The sequence below is a fragment of the Apteryx rowi genome, unplaced genomic scaffold (genome assembly GCF_003343035.1).
Source record: "Apteryx rowi isolate R43461 unplaced genomic scaffold, aptRow1 scaffold_247, whole genome shotgun sequence".
Classification (NCBI taxonomy): Eukaryota; Metazoa; Chordata; class Aves; order Apterygiformes; family Apterygidae; genus Apteryx; species Apteryx rowi.
The window spans coordinates 11979-37495 of NW_020448830.1; the positions used below are offsets into that span (position 1 = coordinate 11979).

The following is a 25517-nucleotide window of genomic DNA, read 5'->3' on the forward strand; positions in this document are numbered from 1 at the left end:
ATGGTCTAATACCAGCTACTAGAGAAACCCATATTGTGCACATGTGTATATGCCACTGGTGAACTACAATCATGACCAGCTGGAAAGGAGGAGAAGGACTGAGCTGTATGAAGCAATGTGTTTTGTGTTTATGCAGGTGCCAGTAAAAGCTCTGTTCTCCCTCTGTGTCAATCTGTGTGGCCGGCCATGTGTAGTATATTGTTTGTATTGTGTGTACATGCACACAGTGTGTATTGGGAACACGTGTGCAGGCTTGCTGCTGGCTGGACCTGGGGACATGGAAGCCCAGCAGCCTCACAGCCTGTGGGCTGGGATGGGAGAAATCCCTGGGCCCTGAAGCCCATCAGGTTCAGCTACCCCAAACAATGTGAAGAATGCCCACACAGACACTGGCAAAAAACTTAAGCAAAATCTATTTACTTGGTCTTATCTATTTCCATATAATCCTCAGAAACCTGAGTGGCAGTGTATCTTGTTCCAGATATCTAGAATATACACAGAGCAAAATAAATTATTTTATTCAAATATCATTATGTAGCCTGGCTACAATAAAACAGGTATAAAATTATGATGATTCCATAGGAAGTCTTTATCATGAAGCAGCTCAAATTCACCAAAGCTATGAACATTAATTTAAATATTTCCGTATCAAAGAAGTTATTGCTCTTTTGAAACAGACTTCAAGTGGAATAAGTATCTTCCCAAAGACAGAATACATAAAGAAATTATTGCTTTTAATCAGYAGCAGGTATGTAGCCACTGTATTTGGTTCAGAAAATATTCCATGATTTTTTTCCCTTTAGATCAACTGTAACAAAAACTTCAAGACAATTGTTAGCAGTTTCCTTGTGTTTTCTGTATCTTAGTTGAGCCACATAAAAAAAGATGCTAAAAAATTTTACTCCATAAACAACCTGAGTATGCATACATGCAAAAACATGCATCCATACTCATTATATAATAATTTAGGTAAATCTAGGTAACTCCTTTAAGGTGATTAAGAAGAAGCCAGGTTACATGTCTCAAATCTTTCAGGAAAAGAAAAGAAGAAAAAAAAAGACTAAGAACTCCAGCTCCTTTAGCACAAATTCTACATTTTTTCAGTGATGGCCTATGACAGACTTGTATAAGCCCTTCTTGCGAGCACAGAGCTACCACTTAACAACTACTATATTTAAAGAAAAAAAATTTCTCTCAAGGATTGTGGCATTATCTATTTTTGGTGGACAGCCACAAAGTGTTGGAGACTAACTGTAAAGGAACCGTAAAGGTTTACAAAAGGAACTTTTTAACAAGTCAGCAGCAGCAAGCACAACAAAATGCAAGTCCGTGACTACGGTTCCTCTAAACAAAGTGCAAACAGCAACTGCAGAATCCCAGACAACTAACTTGCAACTAGAAAACCCCAGCCCATACCTACATTGATTTTACAACTACTATGTCCCTAGAAGTCACAGTAAGACTTGATTTTGGAAAACACACTTTTTCCGGGAACACTAAGAGAGGGTGCCCCGCTTGATACAATACTACTTGATGACAAGGCCAAGATCTCTGTACAAGACCACATCCACTGAATTTGGAAAAGGAAAGGAATCCATATCCAAATACATCAGCCTCTACGTACTCCAACCCTAAACTTTAAAATTCCATTTTTCAGTACACTACTAAATCCCTTTAGCAAGTTTTAGCTGACCTGAATCCTTTAAGTTGCTCATCTTGTTAGCCTGTTTGAAATCAATAGTGCAACAGCTCTTTGCACATCAAGAGATTCTTTGGCCTGTCCATTCAATGCAGAGAGCCTCACAGATAACGTACCTTATGACGACTGAACTAGCTCCAGAACTGAATGCTCTCTAATTGAATTCAGAATTTTGTACCCAAGCCAATAAACTCTAAGAGGCAGAATTTGTTCACACCAGAGGTTAACATGACTTAACTGCATTACTGGGATCCAAAGGTCTGAGAACAAACCAACAACCAGCTACGCCAACTCAACCTCAACTGAAAAGGCTGAAAATTTTTGTCAAAATGCAGAACATAAATCTGGCTCTGCAAATTGTTCAGGACTTGCCTACAGCTGTGTCACAAGCCATACTTTGGACAGCACATTCTCTCTCAATTTTCTCACTGTTCCAGGAAGGAAGTAAACTCCATTTGGCACAGAGTGCACCGTGTTAGTACAACAGGCACACAGCCAGCATCAGTCTTTTCCCTGATCTGTTCCACTGCTTCTCATCATCCTACAGATCTTCAGATCTGCTTCTCTTTTTACCCCATAAGGTAAGTGAACCGAAGAGTAAAAAAATGCATTATGGCATTATGGCCTCTTATCACTGAACAGCCATAATTTTGCCATGATGATCCAGGAATCTTGCCCGGCAGTGCTAGCAGAGACAAATGAAAGAGTAAAGAACTACAGATGCATATGCATCTATATATATGCAGCAGATATATTAAACAGGATGCTACATGAAGGCAAGTGCTCATAGTGATATTGCCAAAGTAAAAAACAGAAAACAAGTTAAATTATAAAGTTTATTCTAATGGGGTTCATAAAATATTTTTTGTGCATAAACTTAGGAAGGGAGAAAAATGTAGTTACAGACTGCACAGTACTGCAAAGGCTGAAAAAAAATCCTTTTGTATAGAAAATGTAAAATAACATTAAAAACAGAAGATGCCTACCAAGAATTTATCATAATATTTATGGTCATTAAGTATCTTACATTTCTACAAGAGAAAGGTTTCAGCCTAAGAGGCCAAGTTGAATTCTGGCATAGTCTTCTGTTCTTCTGAGGACTTTTGTATCTTCAGTAAAAAGCTAAGTCTAGCCCACTGAAAGAGAAGCAAAGCATTTCCCACACAAATGGTGAGAGAGTTTTGGGCTGTAGGTACCTTTAGAAATGTGAAGCTTTTATTTTTTAAATACAAACTTTAAACAGGAGGCTTATGATAAAATTCAGCTAAAGAAGTTTTGGGGTTTTCTAAAACCTGGATGAAAGATGACATAAATTGTGTAAGTTTTAAATAAGCTAAAGAGAAAAGATATTTATTCAAGAACATGATTATTAGTATTAGCAACTTTAACAGTCTTTGAAGTTTTGTCAAGTCTTGTAACAATAGTTAAGAACACAGAACAAAACTCTAAATGTGTTTACAGAGGWCTGACAGTCATGCTGAATTCCATTTAGATAAAAGGAAAATTGTATATCGCTCTGCAATAAATATAGTGCAGTATATTAGTCATTTGGAATAATCATGATCTAGGCCATTGCTTTATGGTCACTTTTTTACAGAAATCTAATGGAGTAAAAAATCAGTGTAAAGACAATTGATTTTATGATTCTAACCCATGGAACTAAGTTATTTGCTGCTGCCAATTCTGAATCATGTTCATTCTTCTTTTGAAAGAAAGGTACCCAGGAACAGAATTGGAGCCACAGATATCCTGCCCCAAGGATCAAGTTATCTGCTTATATCAAAAGGGGGAAACTCCACTGAAATATACAGAGTGGGCCCAGTAACACCAGCCACATGGATGTCAATAAAAGACTCAAGGCCAATTCTTAGGACTACCCAAAGCAGATAACAACCTGAGAAATCAGAGCAAGTGTATGCACAGAAGAAAAGCAATGTCTCCAGAGCCACACTGTCTTACCAATGACCCTCAAATTTTGTACAGTGGATTCATTTAAATATATATATTTTTAAATGACATTTTGTAAATGTGAAAAAAATTATTTCACTACTGCCACGATATGTTTCTTCTTCTCTGACACAAAAGGCACAGATCCTGGTTTGCTGTGCTTACGACGATTCTGTTCCCTAAAAACAGAAAGAAGAAAAATGAAATTCAGTAGTCAGCTCAAAGAGTTAAGAAATACTGGTTTCTTCCTTAAGCTACTACTGGAGATAACCCGCAACTTAAAAACAAACAAAAAAACCCAAACGCATAATTGTTCTGCTTTTATTAATCAAAACCAATGTATTTCCTCCTTTGAGAGGGAGGATTGCCCCTTTGGGAAAACAACAACAAAAACTTTAAAGCTGGCTAATTTAGAAAAGTTTTAAATTGAACCTTTTCTGTGAGACAGTTTACTTGGTTTTCCTGTCAGCAAGATTTGCTGCTCAAGTTGAGAAAAAATGACTAAAACCCACCACTTTATGTTTTTACTGACAATTTCATGGCAACAGTAAAGTATGCCACCTTCCTCTCCTAGGAATCCAATATGCCAATGATCCAGGTTACTGAAGATTCTCATGCTGATGCTGGAGTCTGGCATTTAAAAAGAAGAAAAAACAAAAACAAAACCAAACAAACCGCAGGCCGTTACAACGTTGTGTCACATCTCACACAACACAGAGCATTGTGTCTCCTTCCAACTTGATATTCCCTCCTGTTCCTTCAGTAAACTTGGATGTATAGCCAGTCCTTGTGGCTACTGGCACTTGCCAGCATTTTCCTTCTAACTAAAGGCTAATCACTCCAGTATTTCACAATCACTTTTTCAGACGGTTAAAAGTAACTCATATTTCTTCCTTCTGTATAATGTAGCTCTAATACTGCCATACACTGCTGCTGCAGCATTAAGTGATGCATTTTATTAAGACAGAAAGAAAACAAAGCCAGAAAAGGAAGACATACTTTCGCCTACGAGCTTCTTTCATGATACGTTGCTCCTTGACTTGGCAAAAGATACTTTTAGGCAAGTGACGGTGCCGAGCTATGCGTTTGATCTGTGGATGGTACTGGAACTTCTCCTTCAGCTTCTGATTGTAGTTCATAGCTGCCTTTTCTCGTGGTGCAAGCTATATGGGGAAAGCACAACACACACACAGCATTAGAAAGGAACAGGGATTGAACTAACAGGATTTTCTCTACAAAATGAAAAACTAACTTTTAATTCAAATATCTTCCTTCTAGCAAATGGCTGCAACCACAGAAACTTGAGAATTATGGCAAATAAGTATTAGAAACCTACAACTTTTACAATAGCTCATTGCTCAAACACAAAACATTACCACAATTTCAAAGTTCAGAGCAGTAATTCAATTTACTTCCCTAAAATCAGATTTTAATGTGCTGTAGATAAGGAGAGAGAATAGAAATAGCTGACAGTAAAACCTTTTTTAATCAGAATCTGTTTGCTCCCCTAACTTCTGCCGATAATCAACTTTTGCTGTGAAACAAAGATTCTCAGGCATTTTAATCACTAGCCAGTATAAGTACAAATGCTATAAATAAATTGTCTTGATGGAAAGCTTTATAGACAGCTCTTTACCTGGCCTAAATCTTGCCTTGATCCATTTAAAAAAAAAAGTCCATTAGAAAGTGCAGTGTACATATGATATTGCAAGTCTTGGCTTGCTTGTATGGCACACATGGAGTTCCAGCTTTCATCATGCAGCTAAAATATCTTAGTATCACAAGTACATGAAATACAGGTGACTTAGTATTACCACAAAAGACTTAAATTTATCCAAATTTTATCCATAATTTTTATCCATAATTTTATTAAGAGATATGTGTGAGCCACCACTAACAACAAACAGTGAGAGACCTCCATTTCCCTACAGCTAACCTTCAGAAGAATTATTTCTGAAACTAGGCATGTTTCCTTTGGTCCTTATATATCACAAGGAAAAATCTCAGAATGTTGTATTTTGGTTTAAAGCACGCACTGCTTCATGAGGAATGTTAAGTTCTAGCTATATTGGATTTTGCCATATCTGCAGGAATTTCAGTTGCCTTACTTTCTAGTGTACTTTCAGACTTTGACCAAAACAGCAGGTGATGCTGAATCTTTAAGAAAAAAAATCCTCTACACCTAAGCTATTTAGGATGTAGCAGATCTCATTAATCTGAAACCCCCTATCCTCTTCCTACCCTCCCCCCACAAACAGAATCTAACTCCAGTGTTTCAGACATCTAAAACCCCTTCATATTCTTATGTAGTGACACAAGTCTTTGCCTTCCTCCCCTCAGCCACTACTACCTGCACCTAAAGGTTTAGAAACAAATCAGTAATTCAGACAGCTTTTATTAATTCACCTTTACATCTGACTCTGTTTCACTAATTTCTCACTTTCTGTGAAGTATCATGAGAAGACAAGACCTGAATTTCTGACATTAACAACAACAGGACACTTACTTAGAGCAAAAAAGGCTTCTAAATTCCATCTACTTTATGAAGCATGCCTTTTTTTTAGCAGCAATTGGCTACTTCTTTTCCATTTTGGAGGTCACCTCTAAAAGTGACTTCTGTTGGAGTGTATATATATATATATATATATATATATATGTTTTCCAGAATTTATGAAATATACCATACTCAAATAATTTTGTTCTGAAATACCATTAATGGTCTGAAAGTAAGATAATAAAACAGATGGCAAAGTAGTTTCTACTTTGGGACAATAAAGAAACCAGGTACCAGATGTAGAGCTGCCATTAAACTCATCACTCAGAAAATTCTTATTCAGGTATCAAAGAGGGAGATATTCTTATCCTCTGTTTTGCCATATACACTTATTCATAAAAGTAAATCTTTCCACTTTACTTACCTTTATCATAGTCTTTCAAACTGCAAACAAATAAGTTCTACAATCCTAACCCACTAGAACTATATCCTACCCTTTAGTCAAATTCCTCTGCTGAGCCAGGCTGAATAGCTGGTTCACTCTCAGTAAGTCCCAGGTGTTCCCACTCTGCAGAAAACTGCCAACATAATCCAAATTAAAGAGCTTTTATTTTAATTAAATGCAATGATTTTTCTTTAATTTAATTTAAGAGGAGCAAATTGCTGCTGATTTAGTGTAACCTTGATGATTCTGCAGGCAGAGGTGAATCTGTAAATTAAATATACATCCAGGATATCTTATTTAAAAAATTAATACAGATAAAGCAGTGGTTATGTTTCAGTCTGTTTCCATTTTTACATGCAACGTAATGCGTAAAAACGCACCTATCTGGTCACTTCCCATCCAATTGCAAATTGTCAATGTCCCATGTACAAGGCAGTGCTAGGTGTGCCCTCATCTATATAGCGGTAAAAGAAAATCATGTGTAAATGACAAGCTAGTATCTATTTATCAAATATACCAGACAGCTAAGAAAGCAGACTTCAATAATGCAATGAACTCTAATTTCTCTCTTGCAAGTCATTCTACAAAGGTCAGCCTAAACAGCTGAAGAGAACAGCATTACTTCCCAGAGTGCTTTGTGCTGGAGAAGATTCTGTAAATGCAGCACAAAGTAGGAGGATTAAAGACTGTGTTTATAATGACTAGAATACTCTACAATGTAATAAATTGGGATTTATATGACATCATGAATGAAAGACATACTCAAAGGTGACATGTGACTCTTTTCATACTTTCAAAAAATGAACGTGCAACTTCTTATACAAGGAATAGAGAGAGGTTAGGTGGCAGAAAGGCAGCTATTTGTGCCAGTACTGAAGCAGTACTTCACAGCAAATATCTAGAGTGAAAAAAGGGGGAAAAAGAACTGTAAAATACACCCAAGTTGTCAGTAATATGAAAATGTGCCCTCAAGTAAACGGTCTACACCTTTTCCTCCCTCGAGGTGATAGAGGCTAGTTATTTTTCCCCTCTAAGCAGAATGAAGGTAAGCATTTTATCCAGAGCCCTGATTGAAAAGCTAAAATCACCTTTAACAAATCATATTCCCTTTAAAATGGACTATATTTGTACTGTGCATGTATTTAAAAATTCCACAATATTAGACTGCTGCAATTCAGCAAAGGAATATGGAGTGGCTGTTATCTATCCTGCCCAGGTTGCCCTTTTAGGTTAAGTCAGATAAAGCACAGATGCAACATTTTTAGAATGTAAACATATCCCAGCAATTTTCCATATCATAATATGTCTTTATTTAAAAATTTTCCATTGCTCTCCTGAAAATTCTTTTCTAAGTTTATTGCTATGAAGTTTATTACTCATTGTTTCCTTGATCAAAAATGATTCTTTATCTCTAAATGGAGAACAAAAAAGAAAAGTAATGTAGATGTTAAGAGCACAAAATCATAGCTAAAGGGATGAAGTCACATGTGCATTTAATCACAAACCCCAGCTCACTACTAAAAGAACGCCATGTCACACAGTATCTGGTACTGCCTGTTTTCAGCTTTATGTCACAAAATGGAACTTTATACTAGAAGACTGAAAGGATACACAATTACTTAGACAGTTTTGATGCTCTCCTGCTAATGCACTTTGCTAGATCCAAAAACAAGACTTGTAGCTTCATCCAATCTTTTTCAATCCTTAACTCAAAAGCTATTAGGTCTACATCTTGTAAGAAAGCAGCAAACCTATGCTCCACTGCTGTTACACTTACTTCTCACACTAACATTTTACACTTATTGAAATACAAAACAGCCATAGGAAGAAAGTTTTCTCCTTCAGTTTTCCTGTATTCTGTTCTAATCCTTAAGTTCTTTGGAAAGGTAACAGAACCAAATTTTGTAGCTGTTACTCACAGAAGTAATGCTACTAAGCATTTACATTGCAAGAACCACAGGTGCAGAAAACTGTCTTAATATTCTGAAGAACAATACAACTTTTTGAAGTTTTGCTGATGGCTCATTGCTATCACTACAATTCATAAAAACCCAACATAGCCCTTTCTTTGTATTAATTAGATGAATTCTATTTTATTAACTGAAACCCATTCTATTAGTGCTGCTTTTCCACTCCTTTCATTCATATGAAGCTTTTTTTTTCCCCTTTTCCTTACAAGGCAAAGGCATTCCACTTTTTAGAAATCCCAAACCTCTCCAAGGTCACAGTAAAAAAGCACACTCGCATACTTAACAGGTCAGGTTTTTATGTATAATAAATGAACAGTCTGGAGTATCTTAATAGTCTTATTTATACCCATCTTTCTTGTTTGCATATGCAGAGCTACAGATTTATTGCTTTAAAAAAGAAAACCTATGAAGTCTTATTTACCTCCAGGCTGTTACTGAAAAAAGTTAAACTTTTATTTCAGAAAACATCTAAACACTAAATTGTTTTAAAGCAACCTCTGCAGTAGCTCCAACAAAAAGATTTAGTTTTTGTTACCCCTACATAAAACCCATGCAGACTTAATTGTCAGTGGAGCAGAGACACAGCATGCCACTGGCTCCTCCAGAGACTTTGATTCTTACTTTAATGTTTCACTGATTTTAAATAATGAGTGCAATGCCAAATACATTAAAGGAAATATGCATGTCAGAACTGATGACTGCTTGGGTAGCTACAGTTCAGAAAGTACAACTTTCCAACTGCATAACTATTCATCAGTCTCAAGTTGCAACATAAGTACCGTATTCAGTCTAACTTCCTTGGAGCCCAGCAATCTTGACAACAAGTAAGACTAAGTGCTCACCAAAAAAAAAAATTTTTGATTAGCATTTTTACTTTTCTCTTTCAGGATGCTGGTCTCCACCCACCCCCAGCCCAAAAATATCCATCTTGAAATACAATGTATTACAAGATGTTGGCATTTTATTAGGAATACAGTGACCTTTGGATGAGTCATTCAATCAAATCTTCTCAGCTAAGAAAAATAGCAGCCCCAAGCAACTAAGCATTTAAGACATATTCTGACACTTGCGACAGAATTACTCAATGTTCAGCTTTGAAAGTTGAAAACGTTCAAAAAATAGTGGAAGAACTGGACATTTATAAAATGAGCAGGCACATGTCTATGAAGATAAGAACACCAGTCCTCTAAAAAAGAAAGAGCTTGTGCTAAAGAAAACCAGTGGAACCCAGTAAATAGGCATTAACACTTACAACATTAAGAAYCGCAGGAACTACAAGGCTAGATCAAACCAATATTGGCACAGTTGGCTGAATCCAGGTGACATTTCCAATGTATATTCAAGAATCTGAGAAGCCATAAAGATTCCACCCTAATCCCTAGCAGCAACAATTACTCGCTGAACACCTGAAAAACTGAATTTCATAGTGCTTCCAAAAATATTTTTATAGTAACCACAGCAGCTCTGGACACTTGCAATTTTTATGTCTTGCTAAATTCAAGGCCTTAATGGCATAACACGGTGAACACATTTCCAGAAAATATATGAGGCTGTGAAACATTATTTGCTCTTATTTTAACATAATTCTTTCCAAGTTCATTAATGCTGTCCATGTGAAATCAGGGAGCAGAAATTTCCAATTCAGTTTTTCAATATATTTTATTATGCCCCTTGAAATTTCTTCCCATATTTCTTATTTTTGGTTTCTTAAGATGTCTTTTATTTTCCAAATAGTTTTTTATTTTTCTTTGAGACAGGATGACAAGCTGCCTAGAGTATTCTAGAAGATGGGATGACTTTCATTTCTGATAATCAGAAAAACAGACCAAAAAAATGACACTTAACCTGTATGTTACAGGTAACTCAGCTCAGTCCTCTTGGGATTTGAGGGCCGAAAATCTTCATCAGAAATGCTTACAAACCCTTACACACACATGCATGTTACTAAAGCTGTATTAGAATGATCTCATATTAGCAGAACAGAATCCTATGCACAACCTCCAAGAGGCATGTCAAGCAGTAACAATATATTTAAAAACTGGAAAAATATGGCCAGGCTATTTTGTGTAGGATTCACTGAGAGGTCAAGGACCACAAGAGCACTAACCTGCAGACCACAGCAAATACGCTACAGTCATGACTGGTAGCATCTTTTTTGGAGCCAACTCCGGTCAACTGTCAGTGATGAAAATACTATAGAAAACATCAGAATGTCATTTACCATTCTACTTTTTGAATACTTGAACCATTATCTAAGTAGTCCTTTTGGTATGCAATATTTATACTTTACAGAATAACTGGTTTCGCCCATCACTTCCCAGATCCAAGTATCCTTACTTTTCATAAAAAAGCCGCCAATGCCATCTAGTAGTCAAGAGAATGAATTTTCTGTTTACACACTAAAACATTAGCAATCATCCTATATGAAAAACACCTTTTAGATATTCTGCTTACCACCTTGTCCTTCACACAAAAGAGAGAGAGTAAAAAACAGGCAATGTGTTCTGGAACTACATGGTAGAGAGAGACTGTACCTTCTGTACTAGGTATGAAGATGGTGAATAAAGAGTTTTAGACCAGATGAAAAGGGTGTTCCAGTAAGCATACAGATACACCAACAAGTAAATAGGTGGTATTTCTGCCCAGTATTGCACCATCTAAGCAAATTCAAGATAGAAATTGAATCCAAAAGTGAAGTCCATAGTGATCATTGTTGAGTCTGTGGAATTAGCAGGTAATGGGATGATATTTAAATGTTTGACTGAAGCACTCACGGATAAATCCCACAAATCAGTTCAGAACAGAAAGAAATAGCACCATAAACACAAAAGAAAAGCCAACGCTTTAAAGAAATTCAACTTAAACAGTAGTTTTCAACCATGGATACTGTATAGGCTATAAAGGTTTTTATCTATAGCTCTACAGCAAGGATAAGAAAAACAATAGGACTTTCAAATACCTGTGGTGGGCCACAGCTACAGATACCCTCATTGTTTTAGCTGTGCTTTCCCATATCAAGCCCTTCACACTGCAAAACAGTCCAGGGATTTTCCCATTCTGCATTGTAGCCCTAGTACTTGTACCACTCCCATTCACCTGTCACCTCTCCCAGCTCCATCCCCCTTGCCTCCAAATACAGACACTAGCACTTAAATGGAGCTTCAGGTAACCACAAGCAGCCCCAGACATAACAGTGGCATGGATGTGGGCCCTTAACTGTACAATGTCCTTCCCCAAATTACAGCTTCCTACTCTCAGTCTTTTACAACATCAAGTAGAAACTCCTCCAAGCACTATTTGACAGCTATGCTGATGGGCACAGAAGCAGCATTGTAAGCATCTCCAAAATGCTCTAACAATATAAAGCCATGTAAAGGGATTACTCCCAGTAGGCAAAGTGTCAAATTCATTCTCCAAAGTTATTCAGTACTTTTTAACAGGACTGTGTAAATGGAAGTGACAATTGTAATAGCACATTTTGGCTTTGTCTATACATCAACATTTGAACAGGTGTAACTGGAAAAAGGTATCTATTAGACTGAGGTTTACTACTAGAAACACTTCTACCAAACTGACTTACATTGAATTAAATGGACTTAAGACCCTATATCAGTTTGCCCTGTTGGTATTTGAGAGTTTATACAGGTTAATGACAATCTTGGTTACGCATCAGTGCAAATGGTCTATTTTACCATACATGTGCTTATCACAGTATGAACTGGGCAAGTATCGGTTACATGTTAGTCACAGAACATTTTTAAAAGTAGTGACCCTACGCTTCAGTAAAATCACTTGTGTATGGCATACCAGAATTTACCGCTTTCTCACTAGTGCAAAGGGGTGAATTCTCACCTGTTGCACACACACAGAAAACTCTAGTCTAGTTTAGTTTGAACTGATAATTATAAACAACAAAAATCACCTTGCATAGCAATAGTGAGGAATGTAATTTGTCATCTGCTTAATATTAAAACCTGCAGTAGCTGCACCATGAACTATATTATGTTATACATGCAAGCATGTTAGTTTTCTAATGAAAAATGTAAAATTGTAGTTTGAAATTTTACTTTAGAAACAGAAGTTTTTAGAAGCTTAGTAGGTTAAATGGTTGTAATAAAAAACCTAACACACAGCCTGTCATATGATAACAAGAAACAAAAAACAAGTCTCTTACCACTCCCAGTTTTTCAGAAGCGTTAGCCTTCCAAAGACGAATATTCATCTCATCTGAGCCACACAGAATGTATTTATTATCTGAAGTCCATTTTACAGTGATGACATGCTGCATTCGCTTTGTATGATATATCTCCCTAAAGCAAAGAAAAATATTTTAGGATGTTTTAGAATTGCTTTTCCTAACATCTTTCAAATAGCACAGTTTTCTGTTCAAACTAAATATGGGTAAGGATCAAAGGGCAGGCTAACAGAGGTGACACTGTTGTGGGTGTTTACTACAGGCCACCTGATCAGGATGAGGAAGTCGATGAGGCCTTCTACAGACAGCTGGAAGTAGCCTCACRATCCCAGGCCCTGGTTCTCATGGGGGACTTCAACCACCCCGATATCTGCTGGAAAGACAACACAGCTAGGCACAAACAGTCCAGGAAGTTCCTGCAGAGCATTGGTGACAACTTCTTGACACAGGTGGTGGAGGAGCCAAGAAGGAGAGGTGTGCTGCTGGACCTCGTACTAAAAAACAAAGAAGGACTGGTGGAAGATGTGAAGGTCGGGGGCTGCCTTGGCTGCAGTGACCATGAGATGGTRGAGTTCAGGATCCTGCGAGGAGGCAGCAGGGCACCAAGTAGGATCGCAACCCTGGACTTCAGGAGAGCAAACTTTGGCCTCTTCAGGGACCTACTTGGAGGAATCCCATGGGTGAGGGCCCTAGAAGGAAAGGGCGTTCAAGAGAGCTGGTTAATATTCAAACATCACTTCCTCCAGGCTCAAGAGCGGTGCATCCCTATGAGTAGGAAGTCAAGCAAAGGAGGCAGGAGACCTGCATGGATGAGCAAGGAGCTCCTGGCAAAACTCAACCAGAAGAAGGAAGTCTACAGAAAGTGGAAAGGGGGACAGGCCACTTGGGAGGAATATAGGAATGCTGTCAGAGTATGCAGGGATGCGACGAGGAAGGCTAAGGCCCGTTTGGAATTAAATCTGGCAAGAGATGTCAAGGACAGCAAGAAGGGCTTCTTCAAATACATCAGCAGTAAGAGGAAGCCTAGGGAAAATGTGGGCCCTTTGCTGAATGGGGTGGGTGCCCTCGTGACGAAGGATGCAGAGAAGGCAGAGTTACTGAATGCCTTCTTTGCTTCAGTCTTTACTGCTCAGGCCAGCCCTCAGGAACCCCAGATCCTGGAGGCAAGAGAGAAAGTCTGGAGAGAGGAAGATTTTCCCTTGGTGGAGGAGGAGTGGGTTAGAGATCATTTAAGCAAACTTGACACCCACAAATCCATGGGCCCTGATGGGATGCACCCACGAGTGCTGAGGGAGCTGGCGGACATTATTGCTAAGCCACTCTCCATCATCTTTGAAAGGTCATGGAGAACAGGAGAGGTGCCTGAAGACTGGAAGAAAGCCAATGTCACCCCAGTCTTCAAAAAGGGCAAGAAGGAGGACCCAGGGAACTACAGGCCAGTCAGCCTCACCTCCATCCCTGGAAAGGTGATGGAGCAGCTCATCCTGGAAGCCATCTCCACGCATGTGGAGGACAAGAAAGTGATCAGGAGTAGTCAGCATGGCTTCACCAAGGGGAAATCATGCCTAACCAATCTGATAGCCTTCTATGATGGAATGACTGGCTGGGTAGATGAGGGGAGAGCAGTGGATGGTGTCTACCTAGACTTCAGCAAGGCTTTTGACACTGTCTCCCATAGCATCCTCATAGACAAGCTCAGGAAGTGTGGGTTAGATGAGTGGACAGTGAGGTGGACTGAGAACTGGCTGAATGGCAGAGCTCAGAGGGTTGTGATCAGCGGCGCAGAGTCTAGTTGGAGGCCTGTAGCTAGCGGTGTCCCCCAGGGGTCAGTACTGGGTCCAGTCTTGTTCAACTTCTTCATCAGTGACCTGGAGGAAGGCACAGAGTGCACCCTCAGCAAGTTTGCTGACGATACAAAACTGGGAGGAGTGGCGGATGCATCAGAGGGCTGTGCTGCCATTCAGAGAGACCTGGACAGGCTGGAGAGGTGGGCGGAGAGGAACCTCATGAAGTTCAACAAAGGCAAGTGCAGGGTCCTGCACCTGGGGAGGAGTAACCCCATGCACCAGTACAGGTTGGGGGTTGACCTGCTGGAAAGCAGCTCTGCCGAGAAGGACCTGGGAGTGCTGGTGGACACCAAGTTAAGCATGAGGCAGCAATGTGCCCTTGTGGCCAAGAAGGCCAACGGTATCCTGGGGTGCATCAGGAAGAGTGGTGCCAGCAGGTCGAGGGAGGTGATCCTCCCCCTCTACTCAGCCCTGGTGAGGCCACATCTGGAATGCTGCGTCCAGTGCTGGGCTCCCCAGTACAAGAGGGATGTGGCACTACTGGAGCAAGTCCAGCGAAGGGCTACWAAGATGATTAGGGGACTGGAGCATCTCTCTTATGAGGAAAGGCTGAGAGAGCTGGGCCTGTTTAGCCTGGAGAAGAGAAGGCTGAGAGGAGATCCTATCAATGTGTACAAGTATCTGAAGGGAGGGTGTCAAGAAGAAGGAGCCAGACTCTTTTCAGTGGTGCCCAGCGACAGGACAAGAGGCAACGGGCACAAACTGAAACACAGACAGTTCCGTCTGAACATGAGGAAAAACTTCTTCACTGTGAGGGTGACAGAGCACTGGAACAGGTTGCCCAGAGAGGTTGTGGAGTCTCCTTCTCTGGAGATATTCAAAACCCGCCTGGATGCAATCCTGTGCAATGTGCTCTAGGTGACCCTGCTTGAGCAGGGGGGTTGGACTAGATGATCTCCAGAGGTACCTTCCAACCTCAGCGATTCTGTGATTCTGTGATATTTTTTCTGACTTTTTAAAAAAATATTCTGACTTTTTTTAAACAAGATGCTAGATTTTAAATTATATCTTATTATATTTATGCATTATATTAATATATATGTCTATAGACAGATATTTTTATAAATTCAAATAAGATATGCTGGTTAGACTGAAAAAATACCACCTTTTACAAGTGATTTTTAAATAGTGCTATCATAGAAATTACAGTAAGTAACTAATAAACCACTCTTTTTCAAACAACATACCAACAGTATACAACATCATATGCATAAAGTACCCATAATAATTTTCACTAATATGCTATTATAGTGATGAAACATTACTGAATGGGACTACAGAAGAATGGGTGCCAGAGGATCTGGCACCACCATTATGAACATGAAAGAAAACAGTGAGCATTTCACCTCCAGCTGTCCATTTATGAACATGACAATAGATCAGTTACTCTTCATTGTGACTTCCCTCCTTTCTCCCCAAAATGGACTTCTTTATCACCATCTAAAAGCTCCTAGAAAAACCCTAAAAACTTAAAGAAAAGTCTCAACGTCCTGCAGAGCAACAAGTCAACAAATATCAGCTAGTAAAACAGGATTTAGAATGGCTGCTTAGCTATTAAAACATATTTAATTTCTGCAGATTAGACTTTTGCTCAACAAGCACTAGCATCTGTTGATTCAAATGTTACATTTAGAAACATTTTCAATGTTTAAAGGAAACTGTCATTTGAGTTTTATTCAGTATGTACCAAACAAGTGGAACAATATTATTCATATAAAGTTACTATTTTATTTCTGCTATAAAAATACAGGACCCAGGACATTTTTGTGTTACATTTTTAATTATTTTTATTCTTGACCTTTAGAACACTAATAGAAGTCCTAAACTGTCAGCTACTACCCATCCCTGTGCATATCAGTCATGCAATTGCCCACTACTACCCACCCCTTGCGCATATTGGTCATGCACTGCAGCTAAAAGAGCATTCTCTCTTTCTTCTACCTAGTTATTTTTATAAATAAAATCCAAGTAGTATCAGAAAGGAAGTATGGAAACAAAGCCTAATTAATAGGCATGAAACAACTAGGCTGCAGTGGGGGCGGTGAGGTTGTGAAAAAAAAACAGACGAAAGCAGTAAACCACCTTTCATAAGCTTAACCTCCTTTCATAATTCACAGTCAAGTGATGTTCTACAGGAAGAAGAGTGTGGAAGACTGAGCACAAGTACTGCAGAAAACATTAATACTCGCATCAGGTTTTTACTGCTGTTGGTGTTTTATATTGTGTGTGCACATATGAATTTTTATAAGCATTTCTATGCTTGCTTTAATTTTACTATTTGGCTCAATAACAAAAACATTTCTTCACCCACCTTTGGGAAACTAAAGATTTTTCCTCTCCTTACTCTGAAATTTCAGCCTTTGTCTCTCCTGCTACTATCATCACAAGTTATCAAATGTCATTTTCAGGGAAAGGAAAAACATAAAAGTACATGGCTGAATAACAGGGATCTTTCGTTTAAAAAGAAAAAAAAAGTCACAGACACATCTGGTTCCATTTATCAAGAACTTACTGAATTTAGTAAGCTTCATGATAGATCTTATTTCTTATGGATATTGATTTTTCAAATCTTAAAACTTTATTTTTAAAATAAAAAATAGAAAGCATCGAAAGTTTAGAGTTTTTCAAATTGATAGGGGGATCAAAAGTCTGAGCTAAGTGGAATACAGTTAGGATCCTTGCTTACAGACACCCCTATGTACCACTCAGGAGTTTTCCAAGAGGGATCACATCTTCCATTTGGAGCCCTTTCTCCATTTCATAGGATTAATTTCAACAATGTAATTCTGCGAAAGCACAGCTTTTAAAGAATTCTAAGTTTCCTAGAATGATCTAGTCAGCTTATATGAGGCTAAGTCCTTCATCTGCAAGTCTCTTTCTCACTACATTTATGGCAACCACACTGCCAAAAAATGTCTTTTCCTTCCACGAGACTAGTCAACAACCTGCTATAAACAGATAAAGCCTTTCACTGCTGCATCACAGGGTCTGCTCAGTTTCCCCTCAATGGCAGCACTGTGCTTTAACTTTGCATATCAGGTACTTTTGTAAACATTACTATTCCACAGGAAAGAAAATCTGAGGAATGCAAGGGCTGCTATCCATGTTGTTTAACAATACAAGACTTAAAAAAAAAAAAAAAAGGAACCACAATGCTTAATTCTACTTAAAACATTTTTGCAGGACAGGGAGAAAGCAGAAACAATTTGTAGATCAGTTACGGAGGAAAATGGAAACAACTCCTCTCAATCTCTAACGATGTATAGGAGCATATAAACAGTGATGTTGAACAGTGGATAACTGCATCAATCAATAATAAAAATATATTTCTTCCCCAGTCAGTATTTCAACATCCTAAAGGAAACATCTAAAATTTAAACTAGTGGCAGCAATTTTTTTTTTAAAGGAGAAGAGTGAAGGAAACTTAAAAAAAAGTAAAATAAAGTTAAAAATAAAGAAAAAAAATGGAAGGACTGACAAAGAATAATGAAGGTAGGGTTATGAAGAATAAATGATACCAGACAGACTTGATAACTTGCTTTGATTTTCATCAAATTGGAAAAAAAAAAAAAGGAGCACAAAGTAGATCCAATCTGAACTTCAACAAAATATTTAATATACTGCCTTATGAAACCTTGCATGAAAAACTAATTCATACTGAGCTGTATTCAAAGCACTGTCACATGAATCAAAACCTGGGTAACAAAGCAATGAGCAGAAGGTAAAAATAAATGGAAGTGAATTAGATCACAAAATGTCCCGAACAGATCGTAAAGAATCCATATTACCATGCTTCTCATGTAATGTCTTTAGTAATCATCCATATAGGATGAAGACAGCCCTTAAAAAACAAATGCTACAATCTTGTGAGGCACTGCAAACATCAGTGATAACAGAAATACAGTACAAAGGAAACTAAATGCATTAAAGATATAGAGAAAGGGAAATAAGAGGGGATTCACCCTGGTAAAATATAAATGAGTACACCTAAAAACAATAATTCAGAACTGATGTTTAATCTAGTTGGAAAGCAATAATGTCAAGGAAAGTATGAGGCAACAGAAAAACAAAAGTATGGATTTGCGGAGTATTAACAGGGGAAATATGAAAGAAGAGGAAGCAAATCTTCCACTTGTATAAATAGTCAATGTTTCTTTAAGAATACAACCTTCCCTCTGGATATCTTTGCATCAAAAAGAAACAGAAGAAAAAACCCAAACACATAACATGTTTGAGAAATTTTACCTACGGGATTCCACTGTAATTTTAATCCAAAATTGCAGTATCAGTACTACTACCTGTTAAATAAAGCTTCTATTCTAATGCATACTCCAAAATTCTCTCTCAACTATATGAGCTGTCACTCTCAAGTTATATACAGAATAAGATTTTAATATTTGCAGAAAGTGAATGCCTCAGTGAAGATGTTAATGACTGAATTAAGAATTTTGAGGACTAGGGAGGGAGGCCATAGTGGTGCATGAGAGTGAGAGAGGTGTAAAAATCACTCACCTGCTGTGACCTTTGTCAACAGGGAAAATGCGGATAGATTTATCAAAGCTGGCAGACACAAATTCTTTCCCAGTGGGTGAATAATCCACATCAAGAACAGCAGACACGTGATCCATATGCACCATCACAGGTGATGCAAGAAAGCGCATATCAAAAGTATATAAGCTTTAAAAGAATAAGACCAACAATGTAACATCTTAACACCTTAAGTAATTAGCACATTTTTGGTAAACAGCTACTTAAATCACGTAAAAACATGCTTAAGGATAGATCCATATTGAAGAGAAAATTGTTCAAAACTGCTAGTAACATATGAAAAGAAAGAAAGATACATTATTTAGGGCTTGAAATAAGTTTTCTAGCCAGTGGCTTTAGTTATTGGACCAGATCTACATTTCTTGCTCTTCTCTCAAAGAACAGATAGGACTCCACTACTCCCTTTAGCATCTGTTCTCGGGTCACTGACCTAATCCATTTTTCCAACCACCTGTCCACACTGTCCTCCTTCACTCCATCTTTGAATAGAAGTATATAACCTTAACTTGGACAATGTCTCCGAATCAGTTATGATCATTATGGCAAGCCTATCAACTTTGCAAGGTTTCTAGATCTTCCCACACTGGAATCTCTTAGTAACTCAAAGTCTACTGTGACGTTCCCATGTGGTTGGTTCCCTTTCTTTAGAAGGCCAGCTGAGCAGAGAGTCTGCAGGAGTCCAAGGAAAGCTCGATCCCTCAACACATGGAGCTACTGGCTCTGTAGAGCATATCATATGTAGAAAAGCATCACATTAAAAATAGCTACACAGCTGCTGGACCACAGCTGGCTTGCTTTTAAGCACTGCAGAGCTCAGGCAGAACAGGTGAAGTTTACCTGCACTTGTATAGAAGACATTAGCTCAATGTCTTCTATACAATAGTTAACTGGCAATTATTACTTTTTCCTTCTGTATTCCTTTAGAAAATAGATGCTTTTAATCAGCTACCACTTGCAGGTGTGGTGTTGATATATGCACTTACCATTGCACTCATACTAATTGCTTTTGTTTAAGAGGACAGTTGCCCCTAACAGTAACAGCTACCATTTCTAGTTTAGTGAGGAACAAGAAATCAGCTATAAAGAAACACTTTAGGTAGCCTTACTTTACCATAATCAAAAATAGGCAAAAAGCAGTATATTAAATTCAACACCCGCTTTCAAGGTCTGAGCCAGATTCCATTTCTTTGGAAGAGCGGCCTTAAGATAAGTGATAAAACTCCTATGTTCTAGAAGACAGCAGTCATCTATTGTTAGATCACTGGCTTCCTGGAAAAAAGGATATGGAGCACATTTTGCAGTGGCCTAGTTTCAGAGGCAGCTTTTCTCAATATCAGATTAGCTGTTCACATGAATAGTATTGTCCAAAAGTAAAAATGTGTTCTAAGACACTGAAAGGACAAGTATTACAGTTTCTGGAACTGTTTCACAAAAGATTAATTTTTTTAGAAATGTTCCCATCAAAATAGCTGATCAGTACAAGATACCAAGCTTCATGATAGCTGACAAGAAAATAAACACTTATATTGCCTCAGGCTGGACCAAAAGTGATTAATTTCTAGGTCCCTTTGCAAGCTATGCTTGCATTGGTTCAAGTGCATTTTTCTTATTATGATAGAACCAAACAGTGGTTAATTTTTTTGTTGTAAATTACAGTGCTTCCCCCATCCCTAATGAAATACAGAAAAAGAGGCAGCTTACCAGCAAAAATTTTTTTACATCAGTGATCCTGTAATTTTCTAAGCCATTACTTAAGTGACTCAATCTTAGAGAGTTTAAGTAGCTTTTTAAAAAATAGATATTGTAAAATGATGATAAATCACCAGGACACAGATTAAAAACATGATCAGGATTATCAAAAAGCAGGATCACACTTACTTGTAGTCTTCATTTGCTGCAGTGAAAATGAAAGCTTCCATGGGGTTCCAACACAATGTATTTGTCCTCATCTTCAAGATAACCTGAAAGGTATTTACACATTGCTGCCTTGTTATAGGTAATAAAACACTGGCTATGCCTCAAATACAAAGCTTCTTATACCACTGGAGACAGGTAAACATTTTCTTTCTAGATACAGAATTGTAGCAGAGGAATAGCGATACACATTTCCTTAGCAATGTTAGAATTAGAACTCAAGACTTCCTATCCCTGATCACATACTTATTGCTTCATGCAATGCTGCAATTAAATTTTTCCTCTATGAGCCATTTTGGAAGCAAGTCTTCCCAAGCTGTCATTTAACCCAAGAACTAACATGCCAACCTGGAACCTGCAGAAAACCTCACTTCTCCATCATATTTACAGGAGCCTTTAATTAAGCATTTAATTAAGCCAGTTTGTTTATACAATATCTATTTCATCAAAGGATGTGAACAAGCATTTGCAAAGTAATAATATCATTTTGATGTTCTCCCAGTTTTTCCTATCCCTTTGTTATTTTATTGCAGAAATTACAGTTTATGAATTCTCTAGGCCAGTTGCCATTTCTGGTTTTTCTGAGAAGTGCCAAGCAGTGTTTGAARTAGTTACCCTGTTGTAATTTATTCACCACTGTCACTACATTAGCAGTGAATTAGTTCCTTCACATTCGTAAGATTTGCTTGTCACTGGCAAGCAGATGGCTACAAAGAGGCCAGCTTGCCTTAAAGCAGGAGCAATGCAGCTGATGATTGCCCTAATAAGATCCTTCCACTTTGCTAACAGTGGATGAGACAAGAGGTATTATGAAGCCATATACTGGATGCCCCCAAACTGGAGGACTGCAGTGGCAACAACAGCTGGGCAACCGTGGGAGAAGGGGGTGGTGGTGTGGCAGGGCGAGTCATCTGACTCCCAGAATGACACAACAGCTTTGGCTTCTTGCGACTCTTGGAGCTTTCAACCATTGTATTTAAAAATAACTCCCATACAGTATGCCTGACATAAAGTAGATGAATAATTACAGAGCAACTTATTAACAAACAGAACAACTCTAAACAAGATTTTCCATAATATTCCAGACCAACCATAATCCTACCTGAAAATTCTGAAATCCTGAAATTTTGATGTTTAATCCTATAGTACTCAAACCTCATTTTTGTTCTCAACTTACCATACCAAACGTGATAAATTTACATGCATATAAAAGTTAAAGCTGCACAAGTGTATTTTGTTAACTTGCTTTGGAATATCGTTCATTATTTTAAAAGTGATGACCTCTACTCCCTCCAAAGGGACTGTGACTTGATTAGCGTGTGCATATTCTCATGCGTCTCATTCTCTACAAATCCTCATTTTCTAGGTGATACTACTATTTCTAGGTTCAATACGAAATGAAGTCTGCACTGCAGAATACTGCTCATTTCCAGAAATTACATGCGCCCTGAACTGAATGCGATCATCAGATGTCTGAAGTGTTTTCTACTTCAAAAATGGACTTTATTGAAAGGATAGGCCACTGAAAGGCTCTGTGTTCCTGCTAATGTGATAACTAGAATTTGTTCAGATTTCAGTATTTAACCTTCCCTGTCCAAGATTTCCAGCTTCTGCAAAATGAGTACAAGAGTAACTGAAACACATTACATGTATGATATAAACTTAAAATCATGACAAAAAAAACCCTCTGATATTACTGGAAAATCCAGCTCCCTTTCAAAAGGGGTCAGGTTTATTAAAAGTCCATGCTCTACCTTTTCCTTCACAGTTTTTTTGCCCAAGCCTATAGCATTCAGCTTATTTCTTGAGTGGTATTTGCATTTAAAATAGCACCTAAGAAAAGGATGCTCTGTACAGTTCTAGCATTACATTCAGTAACAGCTACATACAGCAATCTAGGTTGGAAGTGATTTAAATTGTTGTATATACATTAACAGTGGCATTTTGGAACTATTAAAATCTTTAGCAGAGCCATCTTCTGACACTATTTTTAATCAACTATAGATATGCCCAGTCATTTCATAAGAAAAAGTCCTTATTAGGACAAGTCAAAGTTGTGAAGTCCTTGGAGATTTGGCTATCTTGGTTTATTTATTTTAATTGTAAGCACTTGCTAAGATGAAAAATAAAATGAGTCAGCCTGGACATTTTGAGATTACTCTAACACAAAAGCAGATTGTCCAAATAATTGACCTCTCCTTCTTTACTATCTGCAAGGTATCTGGTTCAGGTGAACAGCTTAGATTGCTTGAAATTTCAAGCAACAGACAACACAATTCCTGCCAGCTATCAAATACTGAAGTCGCCCRTCTTTAAAACATCCTAATCTCTTTCCTTCTGTGATCCCACAGGTTGCACAAGAATGACTTAGTTTTAAAATGTACTATCTTTTACTAAATGTCTTCCCCTTGTCATAGAATAGGAGTGCTCCCCTTCACCTTTTCCCAACTTTTTTAGATCATTCATTATTTTGTACTTATGTAACATCTCACCATCTTATTTGTCTCTCACCTAAACTTAAGACTTCAAAACTCACGGACAGGACAAGCAGGTAAGGGAGCTAGTACTTCACAAGTTGTACTCTTATTTCCATTAAAGAAATGGAATTCTTTAATGGAAAGAATTAAATAATTCTTTAAAGAATTAAATAATTCCAATAAAGAAATTCCATTAAAGAAACTCCTGTTGAGTTCCAAACTCAGGGCAATGTGCGAGCTGCTTTGCTGATCGCTCACCAGGAACAAACACAGCAGTGCTAGGAGCCAGTGCCTCCCCAGGGGCAAGGTGCCTCTATCAGCACCATCCTTCTCTTGGGAGTTACAGAGCTCTTAGCTTTCAGTGCTGAGTCAGACAGACATTCAACCTGTCTCTGCACAGAACAATTGTTCCCATCTCAGCAGAAACCTAGCAGAAGCTACTGTATCCGCAGGTGCAAGGAAGTTTTGATGAATGTTTTGCTCCTATGGCAGGAAACGCGCCTACACACATTGCTTACTAGTTATACATGATATATACATACGGGGTCTGTGTGTGTAACATTCAGTTAGACTCAAACTTAGTTCACAAATGCTCAAACTACATCCTTTTAACTTCTAATTGCATACCTACAGCACTGGCTGAGTTCATTTCTGCATTCACATCTCAAATTAGCGTTATCGAAAATTTTTTTTTAAAGCACTTTCTCAGTGGCCCAAATGAAACCTCAGCAAAAAGTACTGGTGCACAGGGAGAGAAAGACATACTGTTATGCCAACAACATTCCTATTTTATGACTATTTTAAGTGCCATTATAGCATTCCAGCGTATACTAGCCCACAGTCATTGCAAACAGCATATAACATACCAGAAGGATACTCAGTGTATATTCACAAGCCAGAATATCATACTTCAAGAAGCAAAATTGTTAAGATAGTTATGGGGCTCAAAAAACACTGATTATGATCCAGCTTGTTAATATTTGCATATGAACTATTAGTCTCTTGTTTCAAATACATACATTCTCTTAAAGATGAGCAAGAATTTTCATGTTACTGGTAAATACCATATATAAATACGGCATATAATTTTGATTTCACTGCAAAGGATTTCTGAAATTTTTATACCAGCTGCATAGATTATATCACTTAAGACAATGTAGCTCATGAAGGATTTATTTTCACCCCCCCCCCCCAAAAAAAGCTTTTGAAATGCAGAGCAAGGCTTTCCAATGGTCTAAACCAAATGCCTTATAAGTTACCTTGTTTCCTTCTGGCAAGGGAAAAAAAAAAAAAAAATCACACACACAGACACAATGCAATAAATGAACATAAAGTTCTTATTGTGAAAATGCTGTCAGGTCAGGCACTTTATCATGAATTCACAGGTCAGAGCTTCCCTTTCTCTATCTTCATCAATACTTACAGACTATTTATGTATTCTGTATCATCATCACTGCCACAGTCTTATATTAAAAAGAGATAAAAAGAAGAAAAATGTTACCTTCTTTAATGGAGTTGATTGTCTCATATCGTACAGCACAATATTTCTGTCAGAAGCACAGCTTCCTAAAAGGTATGTCTTAAAAAAATAAAAAGTAGTCAATTAGCTCCCCTTTTCAATCCTCAAGTAAATACATTCACAGTTCTTTGTGTACAGTTAATTATTCAGYGCAAGCATTTTAAATAGTTTTCCCAGTAAAATTCAGAATCTACCTGGTCCTCTCTACTCTACCAGTAACAAGCACCTCCTCATATACACTTCACTCACCCACAAGCACAGCCCACCCAACAAGTACATAGGAACTGCTGGAGAAGATCAGAGCAGATTCAGTTGTTTGCTGTGGAGTGCAAAAAGACTCTATCTGAGGAAATTACAGTAGAGGATGGGATGAGAGCTCCACTGCCACACAACTACTACATTACATGATTGAAGTACATGATATGTATTGTTGTGGGGCAAAAAAGAGACTACCCTACACCT

The 25517-nt window shown here is 37.9% G+C and overlaps 1 protein-coding gene across 2 annotated transcripts in view; it reads right to left on the reverse strand.

Annotated features, from left to right (window-relative positions):
• Positions 1-495: 495 nt before the first annotated feature.
• Positions 496-25517, reverse strand: part of DCAF13 (DDB1 and CUL4 associated factor 13) — a 31189-nt gene continuing 6167 nt past the window's right edge. For both annotated transcript variants that reach the window (XM_026066756.1, XM_026066757.1), the window contains 6 exons: positions 25038-25115; positions 21024-21106; positions 19110-19274; positions 12730-12865; positions 4646-4809; positions 496-3825 (listed from right to left, as the gene is read on the reverse strand). In XM_026066756.1, the coding sequence (XP_025922541.1) occupies positions 3738-3825; positions 4646-4809; positions 12730-12865; positions 19110-19274; positions 21024-21106; positions 25038-25115 (714 nt within the window). In that variant the 3' untranslated portion in view covers positions 496-3737. The remainder of the gene's footprint in view (positions 3826-4645; positions 4810-12729; positions 12866-19109; positions 19275-21023; positions 21107-25037; positions 25116-25517) is intronic.